Genomic DNA, 24,484 nt, shown 5'->3' on the forward strand with positions numbered 1-24,484 from the left:
TGATTCTCTTTTCTTCCACTCTGCAGTTACAGTATTCTGGATCCTGAGATATTCTCATTAAATAATTCTGGAACTGTAGTGGTGAGAGAAGCTCTGGAGAGTAACAGAAGAACATCAAATCCTCTTCCTCTTGAGAAGTCACCTTCAGAGCTGACCAAAAAACAAACATGTAAGAACTTTTAATGATAATGATAGTTGGTAAAGAATAAAATAATGAAACAATTCTACACATATCACAGTTTTTTTTTTTTTTTTTTTTTTTTTTTTTTTTCAAAAAAAACCCCTTCTTCATAACTTCTCCTTTTAAGAGACTTCAGTTTCTTCAAGAAAGATGCTTATGATTTTGCCAAATGGTGATTTCTTCCTTAAATTTGGTAACTTCTAGGACTAGTTGTGTTTTGGCTTTGAGGCTGAAAACTAGTTGGTACACATTACCGTGCTTTCTGCTTCTTCCTCCTCTTAAGTAAAAGTATCTTATATTTTAAATATCATAACCTTATAAATATGATAACCCTAACTTTGGCATTTCCTAATACTGAAGCATTTAGCTGGCACAAAAATCCTAGCTGTCTGATAATATATATTTTTTTTCTTATGTTTTTGAGAACTTTAACTCATTATTAACCAGCAAACTTTCTGTCTTCAGATGGATCTTCTGAGCACAACACTAAATTGTGGGGAAGAGATTCACCTCAAACTCAAATGACAAATGATATGCAAATATCCATCTCACTTTCTCCCAAAGAACGCAAGCAGTTTCCTTCAGATACCATTTTATTGGACCATTTTACAAAAATCTTTCTACATTTAAGAAGAGCAGCAGTAAGATATATTTTCTTACTAAAAATTTTACTTTCTACTAAACACTGCATTACAAAACTTACTACTTTTTACATGTAAAACATCCTAAGACACTTCAGAAAACTTTTTTGAAGGTGATTTCTCATCTTCAGCAAGATGTCAAAGTACGGTGTATCAAATGTCAGGCCAGGCTGGATGTGGCTGTGGGCAGCCTGGTCTGGTGGTTGGTGACCCTGCACATAGCAGCGGGGTTGAAACTAAATGATCATTGTGGTCCTTCTCAACCCAGGCCATTCTATGATATGATATGATAATGTATCCCTATCAAATATATAATAACATATATGTGTTTTATTTTTCTTTATCTTTGTAACTTTCCCTTTCATGTTTGTTAAATCTTTCTCAAGTACTTGTGGACACATTTTGCTCTTTATAGGTCATAGTGGATGTCTTGCTGGTATAAGCAGAAAGACCAGTGATTGAAAGGAAAAGTAGTCTGCCTAGTCTTCCCATAAACCTTCCTGACACCAAGTAAAAAATATATATTTTAGGTGATATGAATTAATTTGTTTTCTTATTCTCACACCGGAAGCAACAATTATTAATTAGCACTTCCATAAAAAATTCCAAATTAAGTTTTTGCAATGCTTTATATAAATTGAAATTTTGAGAAAGAATCTGTTACTAAGGATGATTTGTTGAGTGTAATTTTGAAAGATTAATCCTGCCTAGGCTCTGCAGTGAAAAAATGAAGTTTTTCATTTCTGTATTTCCAAAGTATAATTCTGAACAATATGCATAGGTTCTTGCTCACCGTGGAGGCCACTGGACGTTGCTTCAAAATGCATGCAGAGAACTGTGGAACTGTACTCAAGAATCACAGTCAATTGCTAACCATTCCCATTCCCACAAGGATGCATTTCCCATTACCAGGGAGTTTCTTAGGAACACAGTTTGGTTGCCATTTTATTTGGCATCAGACATGATTATTGATATGATAACTGAACTACAAGCAAGCAATTCTCTTAAGGTAAAAATACAAAGACAATATACCCTTTATATTCATGCCTTCTGTAGAGACAATTTTCTTACTCTTTTTTTACACCCTCATATCTCCAACTTATTTTCTGATAAATGTTTTCAGACAAGCACAGTATTTTCTAATCTTTATAATTTGATTTCTCCCAAAAATAGTTTTGACAGTAACAGGTAGAATTTTTTTTTTTGCTGTAGATTGTGGAGCCTGAAGGAGATTTCTGCATTCCCAGTTGCTTAGGAGGTATTACTGATGAGAACGGTGGTTCGAATCTCCATCCACAGTCTCCCTTGGATGATGTGAATGTGGTTGACTTGAAATGGATATGTAATCTAATCCTTAAAACATTAGAATTTTTGTATCAAATGAAGAAATGGGAAGCACTGGTACACATAGCTGTACAGTTTAATGTATTTACACAGTAAGTTATACCAACTCTGACAAAAACTAAAAAGCAGCATTATACATTTAGACATATTATTATTTTGATTAATTACTATGCTTTGCTTTCTCTTTCAGTGAGAGATATACAGAACAAGTGAGTCCATTGCTGGTGTATGCTCAGAGGCAACTACTGGAAAGGATACAGCAATTCAGTGGCCCAGATAGTCATGAATCTCATTTCACAAAATATCTATCCGATAATGCAAATAAGGTGAATCGCAGATATCTTTTTTGGGTACTAACTGTTAATGCCAACAAAATAAAGAAAAATATGGTCGCTGATCAGGTTAATATGGTTTTCCATAATGTTCACAAATAGAAAATTAAAATAAGTTAATAAACGTAATGGATTGAAGTGCATGAGAGGGCTTTCATGATATGATTCTACAATAGCAGAGGTCTGCACTTGCTGACCCAGAGAACATTTCTTCCATGCATTATGTACTCATTCCATATTATGAGCCTAAATCTAATTTCATGTTAGTTCTTGATGCTGCTCTTTTAACTGGAAAAACATTTATTTGGATGTCGCATAATCTTTGTGATTAATTAAAATTAAATCAAAGAAATTGCTTTCTTTCTGCATTGGAAGACTGCTTTTCAATTAATTGCATGAAGTTATCTCAAGCATTGACAACACCAAGAAAAAAAATGCAATACTTTATTAAAACAAACAAACAAAAAACTCAGCCGCTCAGCATGTTCCTTTCACTAGAAGACATGGCTATGTTTACTAAACTGATATCCCTACTTCCATTTTTTCCTGGAATTACCTATTGAAATCAGGATTTTTTTTTAACTTTATTTTTAAGAAGTTGCATGATTTATATTTTGGATAAATTTCTGTTAACTAATAGGTGTGGGGGCAGAATGGAGAGGCTGGACTCTTTTCAGTGGCGAGTGGAGACAGGACAAGGGGAAATGGCCGGAAACTGCAGCATAGGAAGTTTCGCACACATGTGCACAAGAACTTCTTTACAGTGAGGTGACGGAGCACTGGAACAGGCTGCCCAGGGAGGTGGAGGAGTCTCCTTCTCTGGAGATGTTCAAGACCTGCCTGGATGCCTACCTGTGCGACCTGCTGTAGGGAACCTGCTTTGGCAGGGGGGTTGGACTCGATGATCTCTGGAGGTCCCTTCCAACCCCTACAATTCTGTGATTCTGTAATATAAACACAGGACACAAAGGAGAAGGGGAAAGTGCAATTTGGAAATCCAACTAGGCATAGTTCTGAATTTGTTTTGGGTTTCGGATCCACTGCCTTGCCTAGAGACAACTTCTGCATAATACCTGCAAGGCATTCAGAAGGCACTCAGGGCTTGCAAAGGGAGCTGAGGATATTCTATGATTCTGATTGTACACCATTGTGATCTAAGCAGCGTGGAAAAGCAATCATAGTTGTGAAAACATCTTAATTTACAGAATGAAGGCTAATGTCCTTTAACAGAAAATAAGGAGTGCTCAAAAAAGACAGCATCAAGTTAGAAATGAAGAGTATGGCAACATTTTGCAATGCTATTCAGGGAGACTGTAACTAGCTTTGAATTGATTTGTTCTTTCCTGAAGTGACGTGGCTACATCAACACAACTAAATGCTAGATTAGCATTTAGTATAGAAGCTAAATGCACTTTTATGGAAATCTGCCTTTCTCACAGGGTTAGATCCTGTTATTTGCTTAGAGTTATTTTGGGTATCCTTCCTCGGGATGACATTGTGCTTTAAAGGCAGTGTGCTCTTCAGGCATACATACACTTCTGGGTTATTTGCAAACATGCGTTTGTCTAGATTAAGAAAGGTAGTGTGTTTGTTTGCTGAGTATCAATAGCTTGCTTATGATTATGGCAAACACTACATGAAATTTAATTCATTAATATGAATTGTTTACATTTTCCAACTCTGATCCCTGAAGATATAAAATTGAGATGCAAAATTTTACACTTAGATGATATATCTACTATTTAAATATTGTGAATATTTTCCCTCTTATTAACCTGGGTACTAGTAATGAGTCATTAGTATTTCTGTAAGTTAGTCATCTTTGATTTTGTGATGTATGACTGTTTAGATGTTTAACTATAAACATGAAACATTTGTTTTTTTTTCTAAATATTGTTCAGTGATTATGAAAGTAAACTTGTTTTTCAGATGAGCTGCAGAGATTATATAGGGAAGAATCTACAGCTACCTGTTGCCTATTCTGCTAGTGTACTGATCTTTCCCGACTGCTTTTTCTATCCTGAGTTGAAAAAAGATTATGCAGGTCAGAGCACGTTTCAATGTCATGAGTTATGTTTTCTCCCAAAAGCTTATTTTTTTTTTTTTTTTAATCCATCTGGATTTTGTTTTTTTTTTTTATTTTTTTTTTAATTTTTATTTTTTTATTTATTTTCTTATAATATATTTCTTTGAATATAAGATCAGCATGGTCTTTAAATTATTATTGTTGATATTTTGATTGGATAATAATGCTGTGAAGACTTTTCCAAATATGTTCAGACTGCATTTGAAAGCAGAGAAGAGCATTTGTTGTCCAGCTGCAAGATGGCCACAGGATGTTAAGTAAGCTTGGTGGTCTTTGCTCAGTTTTCTGAAGTTGTTGTTGAATATCAAGCAACATACCCAGAAATTAATGTGAAACCTTCACTGTTACTGGTGGAAACAACACAAAAATTGAGATAAATTATGAAGTGATGGAATGCCTTTTTTACATGTAAGGATGTTATTTCCAGTCAGGATTAAAATGTTTTAATTACTAATGTAAGTTTGTAAAACGTAGCTCCTCATACTACAGAGATGTCAGGACATTTCACAGAAGGCTTTGTGTGCAATTCAGTGAAGGAAAGTCATTAAATGGTGAATAATGCTGCAGAGTAGATAATACTATGCATGCAGTGGAGAGGGCATGCCAGCTGACAGGTTTGGTATGTAGAAGCTACAGGAAGCTACAGTAGTAAGCAAGACCACCAGTTGTAAATAAATATTTGCTCCCATACTGAAGACATCAGAATCCAAAGAGGAGATATCAGCTTGAGATGCATGGAATTCATGGAATGTAGATGTCATGTGACAGTTTAACACTGAAAAGGACACAAATGCTCAGAAGTGGTGTTCTTGATTGATAGTATTTTGCTATAATTCATAATCCAACAGGAAACAAAAGTGACAGTTACATTAAGATAATTTTGGTGTTAGTTTATGGAATATAAGTGCATGTATGGGTTGCTTTCCTAAAACTAGATGTTTATTTATACCAAAATTATTCTCCGTAATTGTTAATTTCTTTTAGATGGCACTCAAATTAAACCCATAGTTCATGTACCTCTTGATGTAAACGACACACTGAAATGTTTTAGAGAAACTCTAAAAAAATCTAAATATCACAGCAGAACATTGAGACACAGCAGAAAACTGCTTTCACTTTTTCTTGCGTACACACAAGGTGAGTACTTAATTGAAGTGTTTCTCAGCAGTGAAGTGTGTTTGCAGTTAATATATTACAGAGCAGAAGACAGTTCTTTAAAAAATGAATTATAATCATTATTGAGAGTCAGAACTAACATATAATATTATGCATGAAATTCTTTAAATGCAGGTATTAAGCTGGATTTGACATGATTTGTGCCTCTCAGTTGGATGATAAAAATTTTTCTCATACAAATATGTAACTTGTCTTTCTGTTGTCAGACCTCCATTGGAGTACTGACTGGCAGCTCTTATCAAGCTTATTTTCTCTGCGTGGCCCTGCATTTTCATTTTGATGTGCTCCCCAATAAGTTATGACCAATGAGCTTGATTAGAAGACACACTGACAGAATCAGAACATAGGAAACTAGATTGAAAGAGGGCACAAAGGAATCATGTATTTCTTTGAATAACGCAACATGGAAATATTTTTGGTATTAGAAATAGTACAGTACTTTACTGAACTGTTCATATAAATTTCTTTCCTGATCTAGAAAATGTTGGAAGAACAATCAGTCAAATCTCTCCAAATAGAAGGCTGGAATTTAACGTGGGAGCCGAATTGGCGTTTCTACCAACACCGAGTGACCCTTCTCAAGAAAAATTTAATTTCTCCAGTAGCATTGAGAGTAAACCAATACCACAGTCACAGCTTTCATTAATTGTCTCTTCCTATGAACAAACAATTGGTAATTGCTTTTTATAAATTTCCGTTTACTGCTAACACTTACCACCTTTCTACTTATTTGGGCTCACTATCTGTTTATTCCAGTGTTTCCTCCATCAGAAAGCTATAACTGTGTGGAAAATGGTCACCAGAAGTACAAAAGCTTCTCTCTTAATTCTGAAAATGTATATTAGCTTCAAAACAAAGCATTTGTTGGCCGTCACCTCTACAGTGTCTTTTCTTATGAAAAATTATTACTTCTGTGGTGTCACACTGATTGATCCCAAATTAAAAATCTGTCATGTTCAAAGAAGTCATTTTAATTTCACTGTATATATATTTTTTCCCTAGGAAGCAGATCTTTTGTGCTCTTTACATTGGAATATGAGAACCTGTTAGTTTGTGTGTATATTACTTGCTAATAATGCTTTACTCATATATTTACAGCTCAGCTTGAGAATGTTTTCTCAGTCAGTGAAAAAAAAAATACAACAGTTTAGGTAAACAGATCTGTAAATATGTAGTAATCTAGTTTTTAGATTTAGTAGAAATAAGAAATTATACATTTGAAGACATAATATACAAGCTTAGTAAATCTTTAAAATGTATTTATGCAATGAATTGCATGCCAATGCATGTCTACTTTTTATGCAAAATTAGTTCAAGATTCAGTAGCTGACTTAATGGTGTGATGATTTTTTTTTTCTTCTTCATTATATAATGAATAACAGAAATCCTTGAAATAAACAACCAGAGAGACCTCAAAGTTCAGGCTCTACACGAACTTGGAAATCTTCACTTTTTTGCTGGAAACAAAAGGTACATAATTCTTGGATTAAAAAGAAGCATAGATTCATTTTTTTTTTTAAATTGTCATTCTTACTCATACAAACTGTCTTGTAAGTTCCTGTGCTGTTTTGAGATCTGTATCACTTCTTTCATCTATCTCGCTACTAGCTATATTTTGAGAGATTTTTCTCTGGCAATGGTTTATCTTTCTTTGCTGGCTAATTGTAAGATTAAGCACTGCTGTGTATTTAGGAGGTAACATTTATCTTGTGTCAGTGTAATCTTAGTAAATGTCCAAATGAACATGTTGGCCAGGAATGGTATCTTTCCGTCAAACCTATATTTCTGCTTTTGACCTAATCAAAATTAGTTATAACTTGGACAGTGGAGCTAATATGAATCTAGTCTTATCTTCTGCTTTAGAAAATGTCAGCGATATGATGAGTAAATTTTTTTATGTGTTACAGAGCTGCTTTTAAACATTGGTGTCAAGCCCTTGATGAAACACTCAACATTGCTGATATTCTTAACACCTGGCAAGACTTAGGCTTTCCAAAAAATGCTATGGAGTGCTTTGAGGTTGGAAGATCTACTGATATTAGTCAGAAATTTTTATCTCAGGCTGGAATTTGGGGATGTTTGCATGCAGCAGTTTTAGTAGCTAAGATAGCTCAGTAAGTATTTTGTTATTATATCTGTAAATATCTATGTAGGTGTATGTATTTCTTCCATATTTTAAAAGAACTGCTCATCCAGGACATTTGGCAACTTGAAATTAAATTAAAATACTAGAGAGTTGCTGTAAAAAATACTCAACAAAAGAAGAAAAAAAATTTCAAGAAGAAAGTTCCTCTTTTGGAGAATAGTGTTTGTTCCCTTTCCTGTAGTGCTCATCTTTGATCATAATTGCAGCTGTATATTATATGGAGAGATGTTGGAAATAAAACAAAATGATAAAGAGTCATAAGCACAAGGATTTCACAGTCTTATTGATTTTCAATTGAAATATCACATCCCCCAAGACATTGTATGCATTAAATATTAATGTATCCTAAGGACAGATTTGCTGCCTAAAGTACTCATTTTCTGGTGAATTACAACTAAATAAAATTTGAGTTACTGTATGAAAGTCTGCCATCAATAAACATTTCAGTCCAGTGCTGCTTGGCTGCTGGTAAAACACTATGGATGTAACTCTGAGCTGTTCCTCAATATATTACGTATTATATAAAATGTACAAAATCTAAAACTTGGAAGTATTATCTAAGCCAGTTCCAAGTGACCTTAGAAACGTTACACCCATGAAAAGGCAGAGCTTTATCTAAGTGAACTGTTGTTAGCTGGCAAGCAGGTCCTAGTAATAGCACTGAAAAATATCTGTAAACCAAAGTACTTTTGAAAGCATTAACATGGGTATTTCAGCATGAAATGGCATTGTGCAGCACAGAATTAGCACTCCTATGAAAAGGAATCAGTTTATATAGATTCTAAACCCCTATGTGCTCTTCTCATTCTCAGCTGTGGTGCAGCCTCAGGCACACAGCAGGACCCAATCCTGAGCTACCTCTTAACGTGATTGTGGTACATGTTTGCTGCACTTTATACTATGACTCTACTTCTTCTATATCCATTCCAAATCCTAGTAGGGATCTGGATGGAGTATCCTCTCAGCTTCTCCTTTAGGTAGATCTTTTCTCAGACACACATTGGGCTGTTAGCCATCCTGAAGTTGCTCTTTCTGTAATTACTTATTATGACTGTAAAATGCGCATTAGAGGACTCTAGTATTGCATTACAGATTCTGAATATTGTGGATCACAGCAATACCCTGCTACCATGATGGTTTAAAACTGGTGAGGTAGTGTGTGAGTTTCATTTAATCTAGGTGAACAGCCACCATTGAAATTCCACGTGTGCTAGGCTTCCCTTATGGAAAGAAAACCTTATAAACATGCTTTATCTTTCTAGTTTGAGATGAGATTAATTTTGCTCTTAAATTGCATGTTTTTCTTTCATAACTTTAAAGGGAGTCTAGACAACTCCTTTTATCTAGGTATGCCTTTGGTCAGGTGATTCTTTCTTTACATGACATGGCTGAGCACCTATTTACAGAAGAGGCAGCTGTTTTCCAAGATGGAAAACATCCAGATTGTGTTAGTATCATCATTATACCACATTAAAAAAAGGGTTTAAATAATTTATATTGATGGACACATTAATATCTCTTATTATTTGTTGTACTTTAGGTATATAACAACATCAAATGTGAGATTAAGAACTAAATATTGCCACTTTTCTGCTATACTCTTTAAGGTAAGCATACAATTTCAGTTAGAATTCACAAAGATGACAAATTGCTTCTAATATTTAAATCTCAGTAACATCCTATTATAATATTTCTTTTCTCATTCTGATTGTAACAGAAAACTGGAGATCAGAGGTAACTGACAATTTATGCACATTAGATGTATTTATTCCCTGTTTTTAAAAATATTCCGATTCTAAATCCTAAAAATTATCACTTCAATAAGACATGGGTCTGTCCAAGAAACAAAGAAATATTGAAAAGTGAAGATGACTAAAGTATTTGGCAGTCAAATATATATCTTTTGAAGTGTTTTGCTCAAGAAGAAGTGGATAGTATCAACAGGATACTCAGTCATTGAGATGATGTACATTGAACAAAGTCTTCACAGATTGTCATACATTTTCAAACAGGAGAACAGACTCTTTAGAAAAACATTTTTTTGATGTTCTTTAGCATGGAGAAGTATTTTTTTTATATTATTAATATACAAAAGAAATTTGCTCTAGAAGTAGTGGGTAATCAAAATGATTTAATTTCATTTACTCAGAAAATAAGCTTATTAAAATTAAGTTTGCAAGCTTTCAGGAACAAACTGTGGAGGAAATAGAAGTGTTTCATTTTACTTCTAAAATGAGGCTTTAAAACATCAGTAATTGAAGTGATATTGGAAAAAAATAATTGCAGGCATTCTGTCAGTCTGACTCCACTGGGGTCAATGCTAACTCATCTCAGTGCTGCAACAGGAAGTCAGTTGGCCTCTACAGAAGCAAACCTCTGCCAGTTTCTAACATCTCGCGCCCGCTGTGATTGTGACTGTGTGACCTATTCTAGGTCGTATTTAAGCCTTGTTAATTTCAGCAAAGGGAGAACAAGTTGAAGAAACAGATGTATAGGAGAATTATGATTAGCTTCTAGCTCTGTAAATTGCAGGTGGTACAAAGCTGAACAATTTTGATTCCTCCTGACAAAAATAGTACTAACAGTTTGTTACGGCTATATAATGGTAGAAATAATTGTGACTTGACAAAATTGAGACTGATATTAATTGAGATAGGAGCACCTTGCAGGGTGAGAGTCTTGAAAAATACAATCAAGTTACTGAACTTTGCCAAGTTCAAGCCCATAATTTGTTCTGTGATGTGGAAAGATCTTTTAAACCTTATTTAAATTCCATCTCTGGTATTGACTTCAGGCTTTTTAATATCTGAGATCTGACTGTGTCTGTCTAGCGTGTCTTTGTTAACTATGATATGATAAACACAACAGGGAAGGAATATCCAACATCAGAGACAATGTTGATGTTCCTGCCTTCACAGAGATGAATGTTTAAGTTATATCACTTAAGCTGCGCTACACCTAGATAAAGGCTGAATATTTTAGTACACTCTGGTCAGGTTATATGGCACAGAGGTAGTGGCAAAATGGAAACTGCTTCCTACAGTTTTTATAGTATGCAGGGTACTTATTAATTCAGAAAGATGACAGTACATAGTTCATTTAGTTTAGGCATATTTTAGAGGAAATGTGCTATTATATACAATTTGAAATACATTTTATTTAGAATGACCCTAAATGCAATATGTCCAAGGTTTAACCAGCCTCTAATTGGACTTAAATAGTGTGTCTCAGAAGTAATGACTGAGGTGATGACTGAGCAAGTGCTTAAGGGTAAGTAAAATCAAACTACTGCTCTTAGCTTAAGAAAAAAAAAAAAAAAAAAAAAAAGGAAGAAAAATATTTTCTTCTTGTGATAGAAGACATTTGCATGAAACATCTGTGTACTGATAAGGAGGTTGAATATTTCTCCAAACTCATTGCAGTGAATTTTTCCTTGGTATTTTCCTTGATTGTGGAGATGTCTGAATGCATCACTGTATTATTTCGGTGTGCTGATCAGAATCTTATCCTAAGCATTATCAAATGAGTCTTTAAGAACCCCTAGTGACTTACTAGTTTTTTTCCAATACTTCAAAAGGTTTATTTGGGATACTTTCACTAGGAATCTGAGAGAAATGCCATTGGCTTTTTAGGGAGATTTCTCATTGCTTGGGGAGCGCTTGCTAAAGAATCTTTCATGATTATTTTTCTGCACCTAAATCAGTTTTTTTATTTCTGCTTGTGCCATGAAATGCTGCCCATAAATTTGTTACAGCCTCTTGTTTTTTTTCTTCTCCATCAAGTTCACATACAAATCAGTAATCATTTAGAAATGTGTATTTTTCCTGTTTTCATCCTGAAACAACTAGGTACTTTGTCATTGACTTAGTTTCATTTATGAAGTCATTTATGAGTCTCAGGAGTTAGAGATTCTTAATGTTTCACCTAATGACTATACTTCTTTTTACATATAGTTCATTGCTTTTGCTTTTAGACTCTGTTTGGGGCCTCTCTTCCACATCCCACATCTGACTGTGACTTTGCACAATATGAAACACATGTGCTTATTCCTGGAATTGACTTGTTCTCTGATCGCTACAGAGCTGACATCTCCACCATAGTTGCAAGTCTGAATTTCCTTATGTCTGAACTGCACTGTGCAAAGCAAAATTTAACAGTAAGTATAATTTAATAGCATTTATTTATTTATTTATAAGTTTATAACATTTTATCACATTTTTGGATGTATTTATGACAAACCATGGAAGCTCTACTAAAATATCTCTGCATTATGCTTGATGGCAACTTTCTCACATTCTGTTATTAATCTGTATGGACTGCTTTTATACTTTCCTTCTTATGTTGATCATGGGGCCATTGCCTTCATTTGATGACTGACCTCTTCTGGTTTAATCTAACTTCTTTCAAGGGTGCAGTGCCATACAGTGGAATAAATAGATTCTGTTGCTTACTAGTACTGAAAAGGGGCAGTTCTGTATCCGTTCCTATTTGCGCCTGTATGGTCCAACATCTTTTTTTCTTACATCTTGTCAATTTGATACAGTTATAAATCAACTCTCAGCTGGAAAAAAAAAACCCAAAACAACACCTTTGAATCAAAACAGTAATATATATGTACAGATAGTTTGCTGCTGTTTTAATGAGATGAATCCACTTAGATAAAGGTCCTACAAGTGGCAGAGCCAGTGCGAGGGGATAAGATTGTGTGACTAGAAGGACAGGTTTGGAGGTGGAGATGGAAGAGAGGCTAGAGAGGAGGTGAAGTGACAACATGTTACTCCTTTTTGTCAGCAAACCATTCACTGGATTGCTTTCTTGTGGAACTTCAGGCAAAGTGTCTGTTTTGTCTCTGGTTGATGATTCTTACCACCTTTCTTTACCAGAGCTCATTTTGTTAGTCATCTTTATCTAACTTGCCCTCACTATGGGAGATCAAGGAACAAACAGTTACCTGGAGGCAGGGATACTTAATTTGACTGCTTGCATTTTTGGTACTTGTTGCGCTTGCTCTGGCAGATTATAGATCCAGGCCATAGATTATAGTCAAAGCAATAACAAATTCAGCAGAATGAGAACTTCTTTTCCACTGAATGTTTAATGTGTAGGAATGTTTTGGATGATGAGCACTGAGATGGTTTGACATAAATCATAATATATCAATATTAAAATTTTATAAAAGAAAAAAAAAGGACTTCAAAGACTAATTTTGTAGAAGCACTAGGAATTTCAGATAGAAACAGTATGGGTACAATTAAAATGTTTGCCTGAAGCTCTTGTAATCCAAATTCTAAAGCTATTCTATGAAAAAATAAAAGCACATTTCACAAGAAAGTAACAAGGATGTTATGATTTGCCTCTTCTGAAAGCTTTTACACAGTGTGCTTATTAGAAAGTTTTTTTTTAACATTCATGTATTTTTTCCTCATAAAAGCATGTAATTAAACAGAAATGAATTGGTCAAAAAGACTCCTCATCATCTAGTTTATTTTACAATTGATATATTTTCACTTAGACAATTGCTAGACTCCATAGTGTTTATATTCTAAAGCTCAGAGCATACCATCATTTTGCTGCTTATATGGAAACAATTGTGGCATCAATATGCAGACAGTTTTAGAAACCCCTTATATCAGTATCTTTCCAGTAGGTTTACTCACCAATAGTATCAAAAAACAAAACAAAAACAAAAACCTGAAGTTTTGGAGAAACTTTACATTGCACTTTGTGAATCTCATGTAACATAGTGCTAAACAATTAGGGGTTGTATATAGCCAGCTGAAAAGCTTTGTAAAATCTTCATCCTTCATACAGCGTAAGGGAAATAGGGGTGACATCCTGGTATGTGGCAGTGAAAGCAGTACTGCTTTATTATCAATGTATTTGTGATATAAACTTGTGCTATACATTTCTGTAACTGAGCCCTTTATACCATTCATACCTAAATGACCTAATATTTTCCTACAGATTTTACCTTTGTTCACATTATACCAATACTTTGTTTCTGAGATTTGTAAGGACCCTGCTAAATGCATTGAAGGAAGAATCTTCAAGGTAATCAAAGAAGTTTTCTTTTTTTTCATGGCACATTGTAATTGAAATAAACTTTTCACTTCTTTGTTAAATATATTTGATGAAATACGTCTTCATATAGAAGTGAAAAATGGTGCTTTAAAGTGGAGCTGATCCTCAGTATTTCTTAATAAAACAGATTGCAGAATAGGAATACTTTCTAAATGAATAATATTTATATTCTCATTTTTTGTAGGATGTAGAGCGATTTAGAGTTTTGTTATTGATGACTTACAGCAAGTGCTAAATAGTTCCATCATTTTTCTACTTTCCATTTAGCAGATATTAACATTAAAGATATAAGACTTTTCTCTCTTAAATCCATACTCATTGTTTCATGTTTTATCTTCTTCTGTTGTTCTCTTATGTTGTCCTAAGTGCAAAACATAAATTATTTACTCATAATGTTCACTTTCAGATTTGTTATTAGTCTCATACTGGAACCCAGTTGTCAGACTTCTAGGAACAGACTTTTATGATTTTACTAATGTTTTCACTTTTTTCCCTCTTTTTTTTAAGGAATGTAACTTGTAAGAGTCAAAATATTATTGCTTTTAGGTATTTTCAGGAAATGCTGAAGTGGATTAGGGAGACTAGCTGAGTACTGTGACATTAACAGCAATAAGTGGCTGATCTTGGACTATGATTCAACGTTATAACTGCATGAATTAAGATCTTTTCCTTTCTCAGGAGTTTTTGAAGAAGGCTATGAATTTTTTTACCTCATTTTTCTTTTAAGACCCATATTTGAGTTTTCGCTTAGAGATTTCTTTTCATTACAGAACATTCTCCATCCACGCACTATTTCAGTTGTCAAATCTTCTTGAAAATTACCTATAAATATATTTCATGTAAAGGAAAAAAAAAAAAGGCTAGATTTTATTTTTTTTTATTAAACACAAGCCTCTGCTGTTTTTTCACAGATTAAAGTACTTACAGATATAGGATTTTTTACAGAGGCCTTTCATGAACTGTATTTACTTAACTGTGGAGAAAGAATCCCATGGAAAATACCGGCAGGGTACAAAAAAACAGAAGAAACGAAGGTAAACACCAGTTAAATGTAACACTGAAATATAACACTTCAATTCTCTTCATTAAAGAGACATAAAGATTCTCAGCCCGTTTAAGGTGCATGGCAAAATTCCCATCACCAAGGCCAGGACAGGACATTGGGGCACTGTGTGGAGCTGGTGCCTGGTCCTCCTGTGGTCTCTGGGGCTGATGGAACCTGGGGTGACATGGGGCAGTGGGATCAGTGGCCTGCCTGGCCTTATCCTGCAGCCTTGCAATGGCTAGAATGAGCACAAAGCAGCAGTATCTTTTTTTCACAGTAGCCAACTGTCTGAGCTAATTAATAGGGGAAATTACAACTAAGTTTATGATGTCAAATATTTACATTTAATATATTTGACAAGCAGTCAGACCTTTTGAACTTACCAATAATTCTTTTGTACAAACTACAAGAAAAGATAAAAACCTGAAACTCAGTCTTTTTCCTTAAAGCACAAGCTTTGTTGCATTTTCACAAAGTTGAGCCATACAAAGTTATTAGCCCCCTGTCTGGAATTCATTCTGCAAAACTCCCTTCTTTGTGGCTACAGTAAGGAATGTATTTAATCCTTACTGATGCTAATGCGATTAAAATACTCCATGAACCATCTTAAAATTTGGATATTGTGTTAACAACTTACAGAATTGGAATGAGGTCTGGTTAATTTTGGCACCTGTATTTTTCTAATGGGATTCATAGATGAACGAATCTTGGGTAAACAGCAGAAAAAGTTCAGCATTAGGACTCTTGTTACAATGTGGTTCAAGTAGAAATTCTTGCTGGACTTCTGTAAGACTCTCAGACTGAGGAGAAGGGTTCACTTTTCAGGGATTGACAGAGATAGTATAAGGCTATATTTGGAGTTAGATGTTATGAAAGAATTAATAAAATTCACATAAAACACAAGTGTCAGTTGTGTGTAGAACTCTCAGTTGGGATGAAGGCTGGAAATGATCTTCATTTCTATCTTTTCCTTCCCCTCTGTAGACAGATTAGTGAAAAGGTAAAGGGTTTTTGAGCAGGGATTGGAATTAGGGTTAGGATTCAGAAAACAAAGTGTGTATAAGTCAAAGAATATCTGTTGTTTTTATAGCCCTCAAAAGGAGTTGGAAGTCTTCAGTTTGTCTTGACCTGTACTTTGCCCTTTCATTACATTCACTGCTCTGTGTTCTGCTAAATAGCAGTGAAGGTATGTGCTAAGTCTGGAGTTAGCTTTGGGACTCAGGAATGTGAAGAACATATATGGCAAATGGTGGCCAATATCTTTGTTGGAAGAGGACTTCTGTTGGTTTACTTCTCTGTCTTCTTTCTATTCACATTGAAGAGTCCTGGTGAATGTCATAGGAGCTTTAGGGGTAGATCTTGGTTTCAGGTTGTTCAGAAATGTGAAGCCCATAGATACCAATTATTGATATTTTCTGGGCCATAAAAAATAGTTGGAAATGCATTATACTTGTCTGCTACTCTGCTAACATGCTTATTTCATACTTCTATTGTAACACATTACTGATTTTTTTATTCTGTTGATTTTTACAGAGCTTACTGTACTTTGACTCCTCAAAATCTCTCCTGAGTTTTACAAATTTACAGGTAAAAAAATAACCTGAAAGTACCAAAATTTTAATGCTGGACACATAGATTTGGTTTGGAAAACATATTTTGGTAAAGACAAGTTAACAGAAAATATATTCTCCTCAATAGTTTCATTGCAACAAGTAGCAACTATTTTTCATCCTACCAAAATACCAAGAACAGCAGTTGTTTGACCTTCTGAATTGTCTTCATAGGCTTATCCTAATTTAGATTGGAGATGAAAGAAAAAGGTGAATCTGAAAACTAATTAATTCTCATTTTAATTAAAATTATATGTTTATCGGTGATTTTTTTTGTTTTTCATTTTTAATTGCTTTGTCACAGATCTGTTGAGCAGGTAGAAGTAGATGTTAGCAGGAACAGCAAAAAAGCCATACCATAAAACCAAACTGATAAAATAGAAAAAAGAACAGCTTTTTCCCTTCACTTTCATCTCTTATTTACAGCAAGGTTATGTGTCTCTTACAGCAGTTGATATTAGAAGATAGAAACAAAATGTTTATCTTGACAGCTTTCAATTTCACTTGTTTCAGATTCATTTCTCAATTGTGCTTTTTCCTGAGATTTTGAACACTTCACAGTCTGTATGCAGTTCTTATCGGTCTCCTGATTTTGCAAAGCTCTGTAGACTATCTACTTCTAAATGTATTATTCTAAAGTGAGGGTAGTGAACTCGAGATAGAATGATGAACATTTTTTATTTGCCTCACCTTTCTAGCTAGGGGAAGTTGTAGCAGAGTTTCCTTTGAGTTTGTTTTATGAACTACAGTTTACCTATGTGCTTTTTGTAGCTTTAGCTAAAAGAGTGCTATGGACAATGTAGAAAACTAAAACTCAAACAAAGGGTTAGATGCATCTTCTATGGGAAAATTGATCACAGAAGCTATAGCCTGAGCAGTAGGTGCTAGGGAGAGAATTAAGCTTGGGAAGAAAAACGTCAACTATGACTAAGACCAAGATCACATTGCTAATGCTGCTCATATTAATTGTTGATGCACATGGTTAGTATTAGAAGTAAAATATCCCTTGAAAAATGAAAATGTAAAACATGTCATTTCAAATAATCACAATTATTGATTTTTTTTTTTTAAGGTACTGGAGGACATATTTAATTGGAGTCTGTCTTTAACAGTAGTGCCACTGTGCGACCAACAAATTATGAATAAATTAATCTTAGCCAAAATGCATTTCATCATTTGCCTTTCTGACACAATAAATAATATACCTGAAAAAGTAGAAAAATGCATATATTCTGTTGATAACAAGATGGATGGAGTTGTACCATCAAATGAAAAAGGTAATAATTTAAGAGTGGTGAAAAAGTGGATTTATTCTGCAAATTATCAAACATTGTTTTTTTACTTTTAACAATTGCACATGCATTAAACTGTCAAACATTTTAAACAATATTCATGTTAATTGTTGCCGATCATATCAGTCTTTATGGAAATAATAAACATTAAGATCTTTCAAGTAATATTAGCTAATATATCTAAATATAGCTTTGATTCTGCTTCTGTTGTATGACATTTCATTTGAAATGCATTTGACAGTTGATGCTGTGAAGAACTCAAGACGACGGGAACAAAGAGACACAGTGATGCAGCTCATTAACTGTAAAGCTGAATTAAATATGACCATGCTGAAGGTAATTCTTTTTTCTAGGAAAATGGCTTAATAAACATCAGATTGTTTCTAAAACATTACTAATGTTTTCAGTGCATCTGAATTTATGACATAGATGCCCGTATTTTCACAATCAGATCTCAGTATGGCAGTTTCAGCAACAAGAGTAGAGACTGAATGGATTTTCAGGAACAAACTATCTCCTTTCAGAGGTGGCAGTTGTAGAACATGTCAGAGACTTTGATGGAGCAGTATGCTCTACAAATAAATGAAAATGAATTCTCTATCATATATGAAATGTCTCAAATTTTTCACCTTGCTCTCTCCATTAATTTATTTAGAGAAAAATTGTGTCAGTTATTTTTTTAGGTGGTTTGTTTGTTGATAAATTGTAACTTTCATGCTTGGCAGATCCACGTCATGAGAAGTCAAAAGCTGACATATTCCTCTTTCAGAGTGGTTTTCCACTTCAGAAGTATCTGCTTTTAGCCATTCTTCCAAACAGGGTAGTATGTGAAATACATCTGGTGAAATGGGGATTGGTTTTAAATGGCAGTTGCTACGTGCTGTGAATTAGAAACTTAAAAGTTTTAGTATAGCTTTAAAATTATGTGAACATAGCATCTTGAAGGTAACTACAATAGAAATGTTAAATTAATTTGAATCAGGCTTATTTAAGAGGTATAATATATTTCTTAGGCTCTTGATTTTTCTTTAATTATTTGATCCTTTCTCTTACAGTAAAGCTCTCAATTTATCAGAGAAATCTGCTAAAAAGAGCCAAAGAATTCTTCTGAAAGTTCCATGATTGAGCTTTTATTTAAAGCTTACTTTGTTTTAGACTTGGCTTTCCCAGCTTCTTACAACTCTGTCTGTAAGACTGCAACTTACAGCTGAAATTTCAGGATACGTACTGTGCTCAAAGATCAGAGTACAGATGGAAAAGACTGTAATATGTCTTGCAATGTCTTTCATATTGTATTTTAATATTGTATTTTATTGTTTAAAATTACTAAGCAAGTAAAAAGTACACTATAAAATTATTAAGTATAGCTATGAGATAATGAGAGAAATTGAAATTATTGAGTACTGCTGTTAAGCTATAAAATATTCTCTTATGGTATATAATGCAGTTGATCATAAATTGAAACACTACAGGCACAGTTAAGATGTTGCTATTTTCAGCAATTAGAACCTATAAATCTGTAAAATCAAAATTACAAACCCTAGCTACTTATAGAAAAAGGACGTTGTCTTAATGTTGGTTTGTTCCAGGGTGTAGTGGTGGTAGACTATAATGGAATAGAATACTTTTTAAGAACTGTTTTGGATTTTTTTTTTGAAGTTATACAATGCTGTGCTCTTCTCTAGGGAATTTTGTTAACAGAAGCTGAAGAAAGTCTTAACCATCTTGTGCAGAACATACAGGACAAGTATGATGGGAAGATATCTCTGTGTTCTGCAGAAGATTTAGAGGTTCTTATTGAAGCCAAACTTCAGCTTGCAGCTATTTCTCAGCAGTGGCACCGAGCAGCTTTCAGGTAAATACCCTTATGAACAACTGTGTGTTATACAGCCTTGCTTATGTAAACTAACTGAATAAATGAAAATCTAGCAACTTCATCTTTAAAACCTTTCTGTCTACAAAGTTACACTAATTTTCTAAATTTTAGTAGCTAACCATAGAAAGCCCATTATTGCACACACAAATATAATTTATACTGATATTTTATTTTTCATTTTTGCTTTATCTTACTTTTTTAAAGGTCATCAGATATAAGCCTGTGATTTCTCTGTGAGGTGTTTTTGTGATACAGTTTTGTACAAAATCAAAGAAAAAGTTACAGTTTTTCTTTGGAGTCTGAATTTGTTAGGTCTTGCATTTTTTATGATTTTAAAGTGTTCTGAGGTTTTCAATTATTGTGGAGAACTTCAAGAAACTACAGTTCTTTTGCTGTTCTTTAAATATACGGAACATACATAAATATATTAACTGCTTACAGATGTTGAATCTGACCATTGTTTTGATCTTTCGTCTAGGAGGATTCTTCTGCTTAGTATAGTTGTAATTTTAATTTTAATTTGTATAAAAGGATAATACTTTAAAAATACATCATTTTTAGTAGTGACGTGCTCCTTCTGGGCATTTTTTATTAAAGTAAAAACTCTTTGAGGATACAAACAGCTTATAGAGGCATAGCACTCTTACTTGTCAGGCTGCACTGAGTTTAGATAGAAAGTAATCCCTGTTTGTCACTTTCGTTAGGTCTAGTCTGACTAAACAAGACCAAAATTATTACATAAAATCCTACATTACAGTGAGCACCAGCCAAAAAGCAAATTAATGTTTCCTTTTATTGTTAGAATACTCTCATCGTGAGGATTCCTGCAACAGTCTTGCTGAAGCTGCAGATTTTTCAGGTGGCCAATCAATCTCAAAGGGTTTTTTTTTCCCTTTATGCCCAATTAAAAAAAAGTTTTCTGCTACGTCAAAGGCAAACTACTTTCCTTCACCCAGCTATCTTAGACAAATAAACATAGCTTCAAATCACATAGCTTTTAAATAGCACAGTTCCTTTTTAGCTGTTATGTTATAGCAATAAAAAACATTAATGAGGACAGGAGCTTCAGAGTGCTGTATGGAGTACTAAAACGAAAGCAGTAAAATAGTTCTGCTGCCCGATCTATCACCTGAATTTCTGTTACATTATTTTAAAACCTAGAGGTCTCCTTAAAGTTCACAAATTAGGACGACAATAATTTATATCAAAGCTAGGAAGGTCATTAGTGAAGATGAGAAGTAAGAGCTTGTAGGCTATTGTAGGCATTTCTACATTCCTCACCATGAAATATTAATCTATTTGAGTGCTCTTTGAATTATATTAGTTTGCCATTTGTCAAAGAGAAAACAACAAATCACTGGACAGTGGTCTCATCATGTTTTTGAATGTGGATTTTATAAAGTTTTCATATTAGCAACTAAGGACCAGTGCACAGATTTATGCAATATTTTGTGAATAATCCTGGCTTATCTTGATACTAGGCTTGTTAAAAATTTGTGTTAATAGAACACTGGCTCTAGCATACTAACCCTGCTAAATTGGCTCCCTTCTTTTTGACATGTAGTTATATACTGCAGTGTAGTTTCCCTCCTGGCTTGTAACTTGCCTAAGATTGAAGACACTTTTTCACAGTATCAGTGATTCCAATAAATGTGAAGCATTTTATGGACAATTTTTTTTAGGGCTCGCAAATTTTTGAAGGCTGTTTAATGGGCCTTATATATTGACAGTGGTCAGATAGCAGAGACGAAGAACCCAACAACCTACAGACAAAGCAAGAGGTTTTTTTGTTGTTGTTATTTTTTTTTACACTATTTTACAACTTCATTGCAATGCCTTCCATGGAAACTGCTGATCTATCTGCCTCAGATAGAAATGAAACATTCCTTTGGACAGCTAAATGTTTCCTGCCTGCCAGCCTAGAAATCAAACTTTGCATGATATTACAGAAATTCATCTTTTTTTTTTCCTTTGGTGAAATGATTTAGTGGTGAAATTGATACAGTCAGCTGTACTTTCCTATTTTGATCATCTTGCCACTTTCTGAGTTGGCTGATGACAGGATGTGTATTTTGTCAGGGGAAATATATAGACACATCACTGTTGTTGGCAGCAGAAGAGGGTCACAAAAATTTCATCATGGGAAACTTCTACATTATAGCCACTGCCTTGCAAAAAATTAATCCCTCAGTATAACTGTATGTATAAGAATATTTGGCCTCAGTGAGAATACCTATACAGTATCTCCCCCAGGTTTGTGAGGTTTCTAATTATCTAAATATGTACTTGTCTGTTTATGTGAATAAACTACTGCTTAAAAGAGTGTGTAAATGAAGTCTTGGTCTTGTGGCCTACATTTTAACATTGAAATTTGTATGTAAGCATTAAAGAAATCACTTCATTTTCAAAATTGCTGAGTGTTGACAACACAGTTAACTGAGGGCCATGGGGCCTGGGAAGGTAGGTTAATATTTCTTAAAAGCTTGTATATACTTTTGAGTGCTGCACCTTCTCCATCTTATATGAGAAAAGTTAGCCATAGCACCTCAAAAAACATTTTGAATAATGTCAGTTTTTGCCATAATTTTAACTTTGATGTCTGGTTTCAGGAGGAAACTCTTCTTAATAAAAAGAAAGAGAAGCATCTGGGATATTTCATTGCAATATCCATAGTATTCATTTTGCTTTTGTCATCAAATTCAACACTGATTTATTCTAGTTTCACTTCATTGAATAAAACTGACGTAAAAGGATGATGAAGGAGATTCATAAGAACTGAATTCTGAAAGCTGAAAGACAAGATTGTAACAGTTGTGGTTCTCACTACTTTTGGGCCTATTTGTGGTGATTTGGTGTAATCCATCTGATTCTGCATCACAAAAACAAGAAGCAGGATAGAATTAGAAATGGCAGGAGGGCTTCTGAATACCCTCTGGAGCTTATATATCCTCTGGTCACATACATGTTGGCACAACAATGTGAGTAATTTCAGAGTAGTGAACTCTTCATTCATGAATCAAGAACTTTGCCTTTATAGCAATTAATCTAATGCTTCTCAAAAGCAATACGTTCAGACAATCCGAATCCTTCTTGCATTATAAGCTCTTTATACTACCCTGGTGGTGTAAGTAAGAAGACCTGAAGGCATTCATAAATTATTTTTTCTTTTGCTTTATAGCAGCCAGTCTCTGTATAGAGTCTCTGTATGTAAAATTCTCTATGTAGAGACTTTAGCATAGATTTGAATTGTGGTTATACATCTTTATCAGTTAACTGAGAAATCTTTGAGGTGACCTAGAGATACCCCCAAGTACTTTTGCATTATTAGGAGAATGTTTCAGTGGGTGAAGAATAAGTAGCATTGCAAAACAAGAAAAGAGGAGATACAGATTCAGGAGAAAATGTACAATTACAGATGGAAAGTTAATACTGTTAGACTGCTGGTTTTTTTCAGTCTCAGAATATTTGGAGCAGCATTTTCTTTGGGAAAAAGCCCTGTGCAAAAGACCTTCTCATTATGTTGGTTTTGCAAATGTCTTTGTATCCTGAAAATAATTTTATTCACCAAGTCTACTGTTATAGCATTACATTTTCATAGATGTCATAAAAGTTGAAAAGTGTATCTGAACACTTAAAAAAAAACAAACTGTGAAAATGGATAAAAGCATGGCAGTACGTATTTTAAGAAAACTGGCAATATATTGACATCCCAAGTCATAACTTTTTGGAGTCATGTGAGGTTCACCTAATTGCTGCAGTAGTCCTAGTAATGCCTGTATCGTTCAAGATGCTGTTTGGAGAGCTCCAGAAAAGGATTTGTGATGGGGCAGTGGGAACTCAGAGTCAGTATCACATGATTGCTTTCTGGTGAGGTTATCCCAGAATGGCACCTTGTCCAAGTTTTGATAGATGGTGTTTACTGAAATCCTGTGATTATTTAGTTGTGGGGATGTAACAAAAGGAAAATCATGTAGTCTGGAAAACTCTCGCGGTTTATAATTTTTATTATTTTTACATCTGTTAATTTCTGAAAGCCTATCCCTGGAGATAGACACGGAGAACTGAAATTTAGGTTGGAGTTAAATTTTAATTGCTCCAACAGAAGATTGTATTTCTTAACTTACCCATTGCTATCAGGTTATATCTGCTCTTGGCAACACAATTTCTCTTCCTACTCTTTTCTCACTTTCATACAAATTCAAAATATGCTTTTAATGCAAGTTTTATGTTCAAATGAAGCAAAAATTGATAACTGCTTATAAATAGCTCTGATTGAGTCAGAAGTGAAATATCTATTATAATGAAAACATAATGATAAGTATAGTGAGTGGATTTTAATAATATTCTTCTGTCTCATAGTGTTGCTTTGGCTTTCTCTGCAATTCGACTTCTCCAAGATGCAGATATTTTTAGGATGACAGCAACAAGTTTTCAAGAAAAAAAGGATAAAAGGGAGAGTTTGGTATGTGTGGATTTAGTATTTATGCTGTTTTTTGTTATATGAAATATTGTATTAAGTGTTGGGAGATTTTCAGAATGTTGGAGCACAGTAGCCACCTATATCACATGGTTGCTGTTATTTTGGGGAGAAAATGATATATGATGTGCTTCAATTGCTTGATTACCTGTACTATATTCAACATATCTCTATAATCACCATTTCTGTTGTATGTG

General features: G+C 34.1%; 1 protein-coding gene across 1 annotated transcript in view; it reads left to right on the forward strand.

Annotated features, from left to right (window-relative positions):
* The window catches only part of CFAP54 (cilia and flagella associated protein 54), a 105,531-nt gene that overhangs the window by 57,690 nt on the left and 23,357 nt on the right, over nucleotides 1–24,484 (forward strand). The window contains exons 35-53 of the mRNA XM_042889930.1: nucleotides 27–169; nucleotides 647–822; nucleotides 1,604–1,831; nucleotides 2,035–2,258; nucleotides 2,357–2,492; nucleotides 4,428–4,542; nucleotides 5,569–5,721; nucleotides 6,239–6,433; nucleotides 7,143–7,230; nucleotides 7,668–7,874; nucleotides 9,447–9,513; nucleotides 11,880–12,062; nucleotides 13,871–13,957; nucleotides 14,899–15,021; nucleotides 16,566–16,619; nucleotides 17,715–17,919; nucleotides 18,176–18,270; nucleotides 19,620–19,789; nucleotides 24,170–24,272. Of these exons, the coding sequence (XP_042745864.1) occupies nucleotides 27–169; nucleotides 647–822; nucleotides 1,604–1,831; nucleotides 2,035–2,258; nucleotides 2,357–2,492; nucleotides 4,428–4,542; nucleotides 5,569–5,721; nucleotides 6,239–6,433; nucleotides 7,143–7,230; nucleotides 7,668–7,874; nucleotides 9,447–9,513; nucleotides 11,880–12,062; nucleotides 13,871–13,957; nucleotides 14,899–15,021; nucleotides 16,566–16,619; nucleotides 17,715–17,919; nucleotides 18,176–18,270; nucleotides 19,620–19,789; nucleotides 24,170–24,272 (2,752 nt within the window). The remainder of the gene's footprint in view (nucleotides 1–26; nucleotides 170–646; nucleotides 823–1,603; nucleotides 1,832–2,034; nucleotides 2,259–2,356; nucleotides 2,493–4,427; nucleotides 4,543–5,568; nucleotides 5,722–6,238; nucleotides 6,434–7,142; nucleotides 7,231–7,667; nucleotides 7,875–9,446; nucleotides 9,514–11,879; nucleotides 12,063–13,870; nucleotides 13,958–14,898; nucleotides 15,022–16,565; nucleotides 16,620–17,714; nucleotides 17,920–18,175; nucleotides 18,271–19,619; nucleotides 19,790–24,169; nucleotides 24,273–24,484) is intronic.

This window comes from Lagopus leucura, unplaced genomic scaffold (genome assembly GCF_019238085.1).
Source record: "Lagopus leucura isolate 7727_CA_CO unplaced genomic scaffold, USGS_WTPT01 Super-Scaffold_100159, whole genome shotgun sequence".
Classification (NCBI taxonomy): Eukaryota; Metazoa; Chordata; class Aves; order Galliformes; family Phasianidae; genus Lagopus; species Lagopus leucura.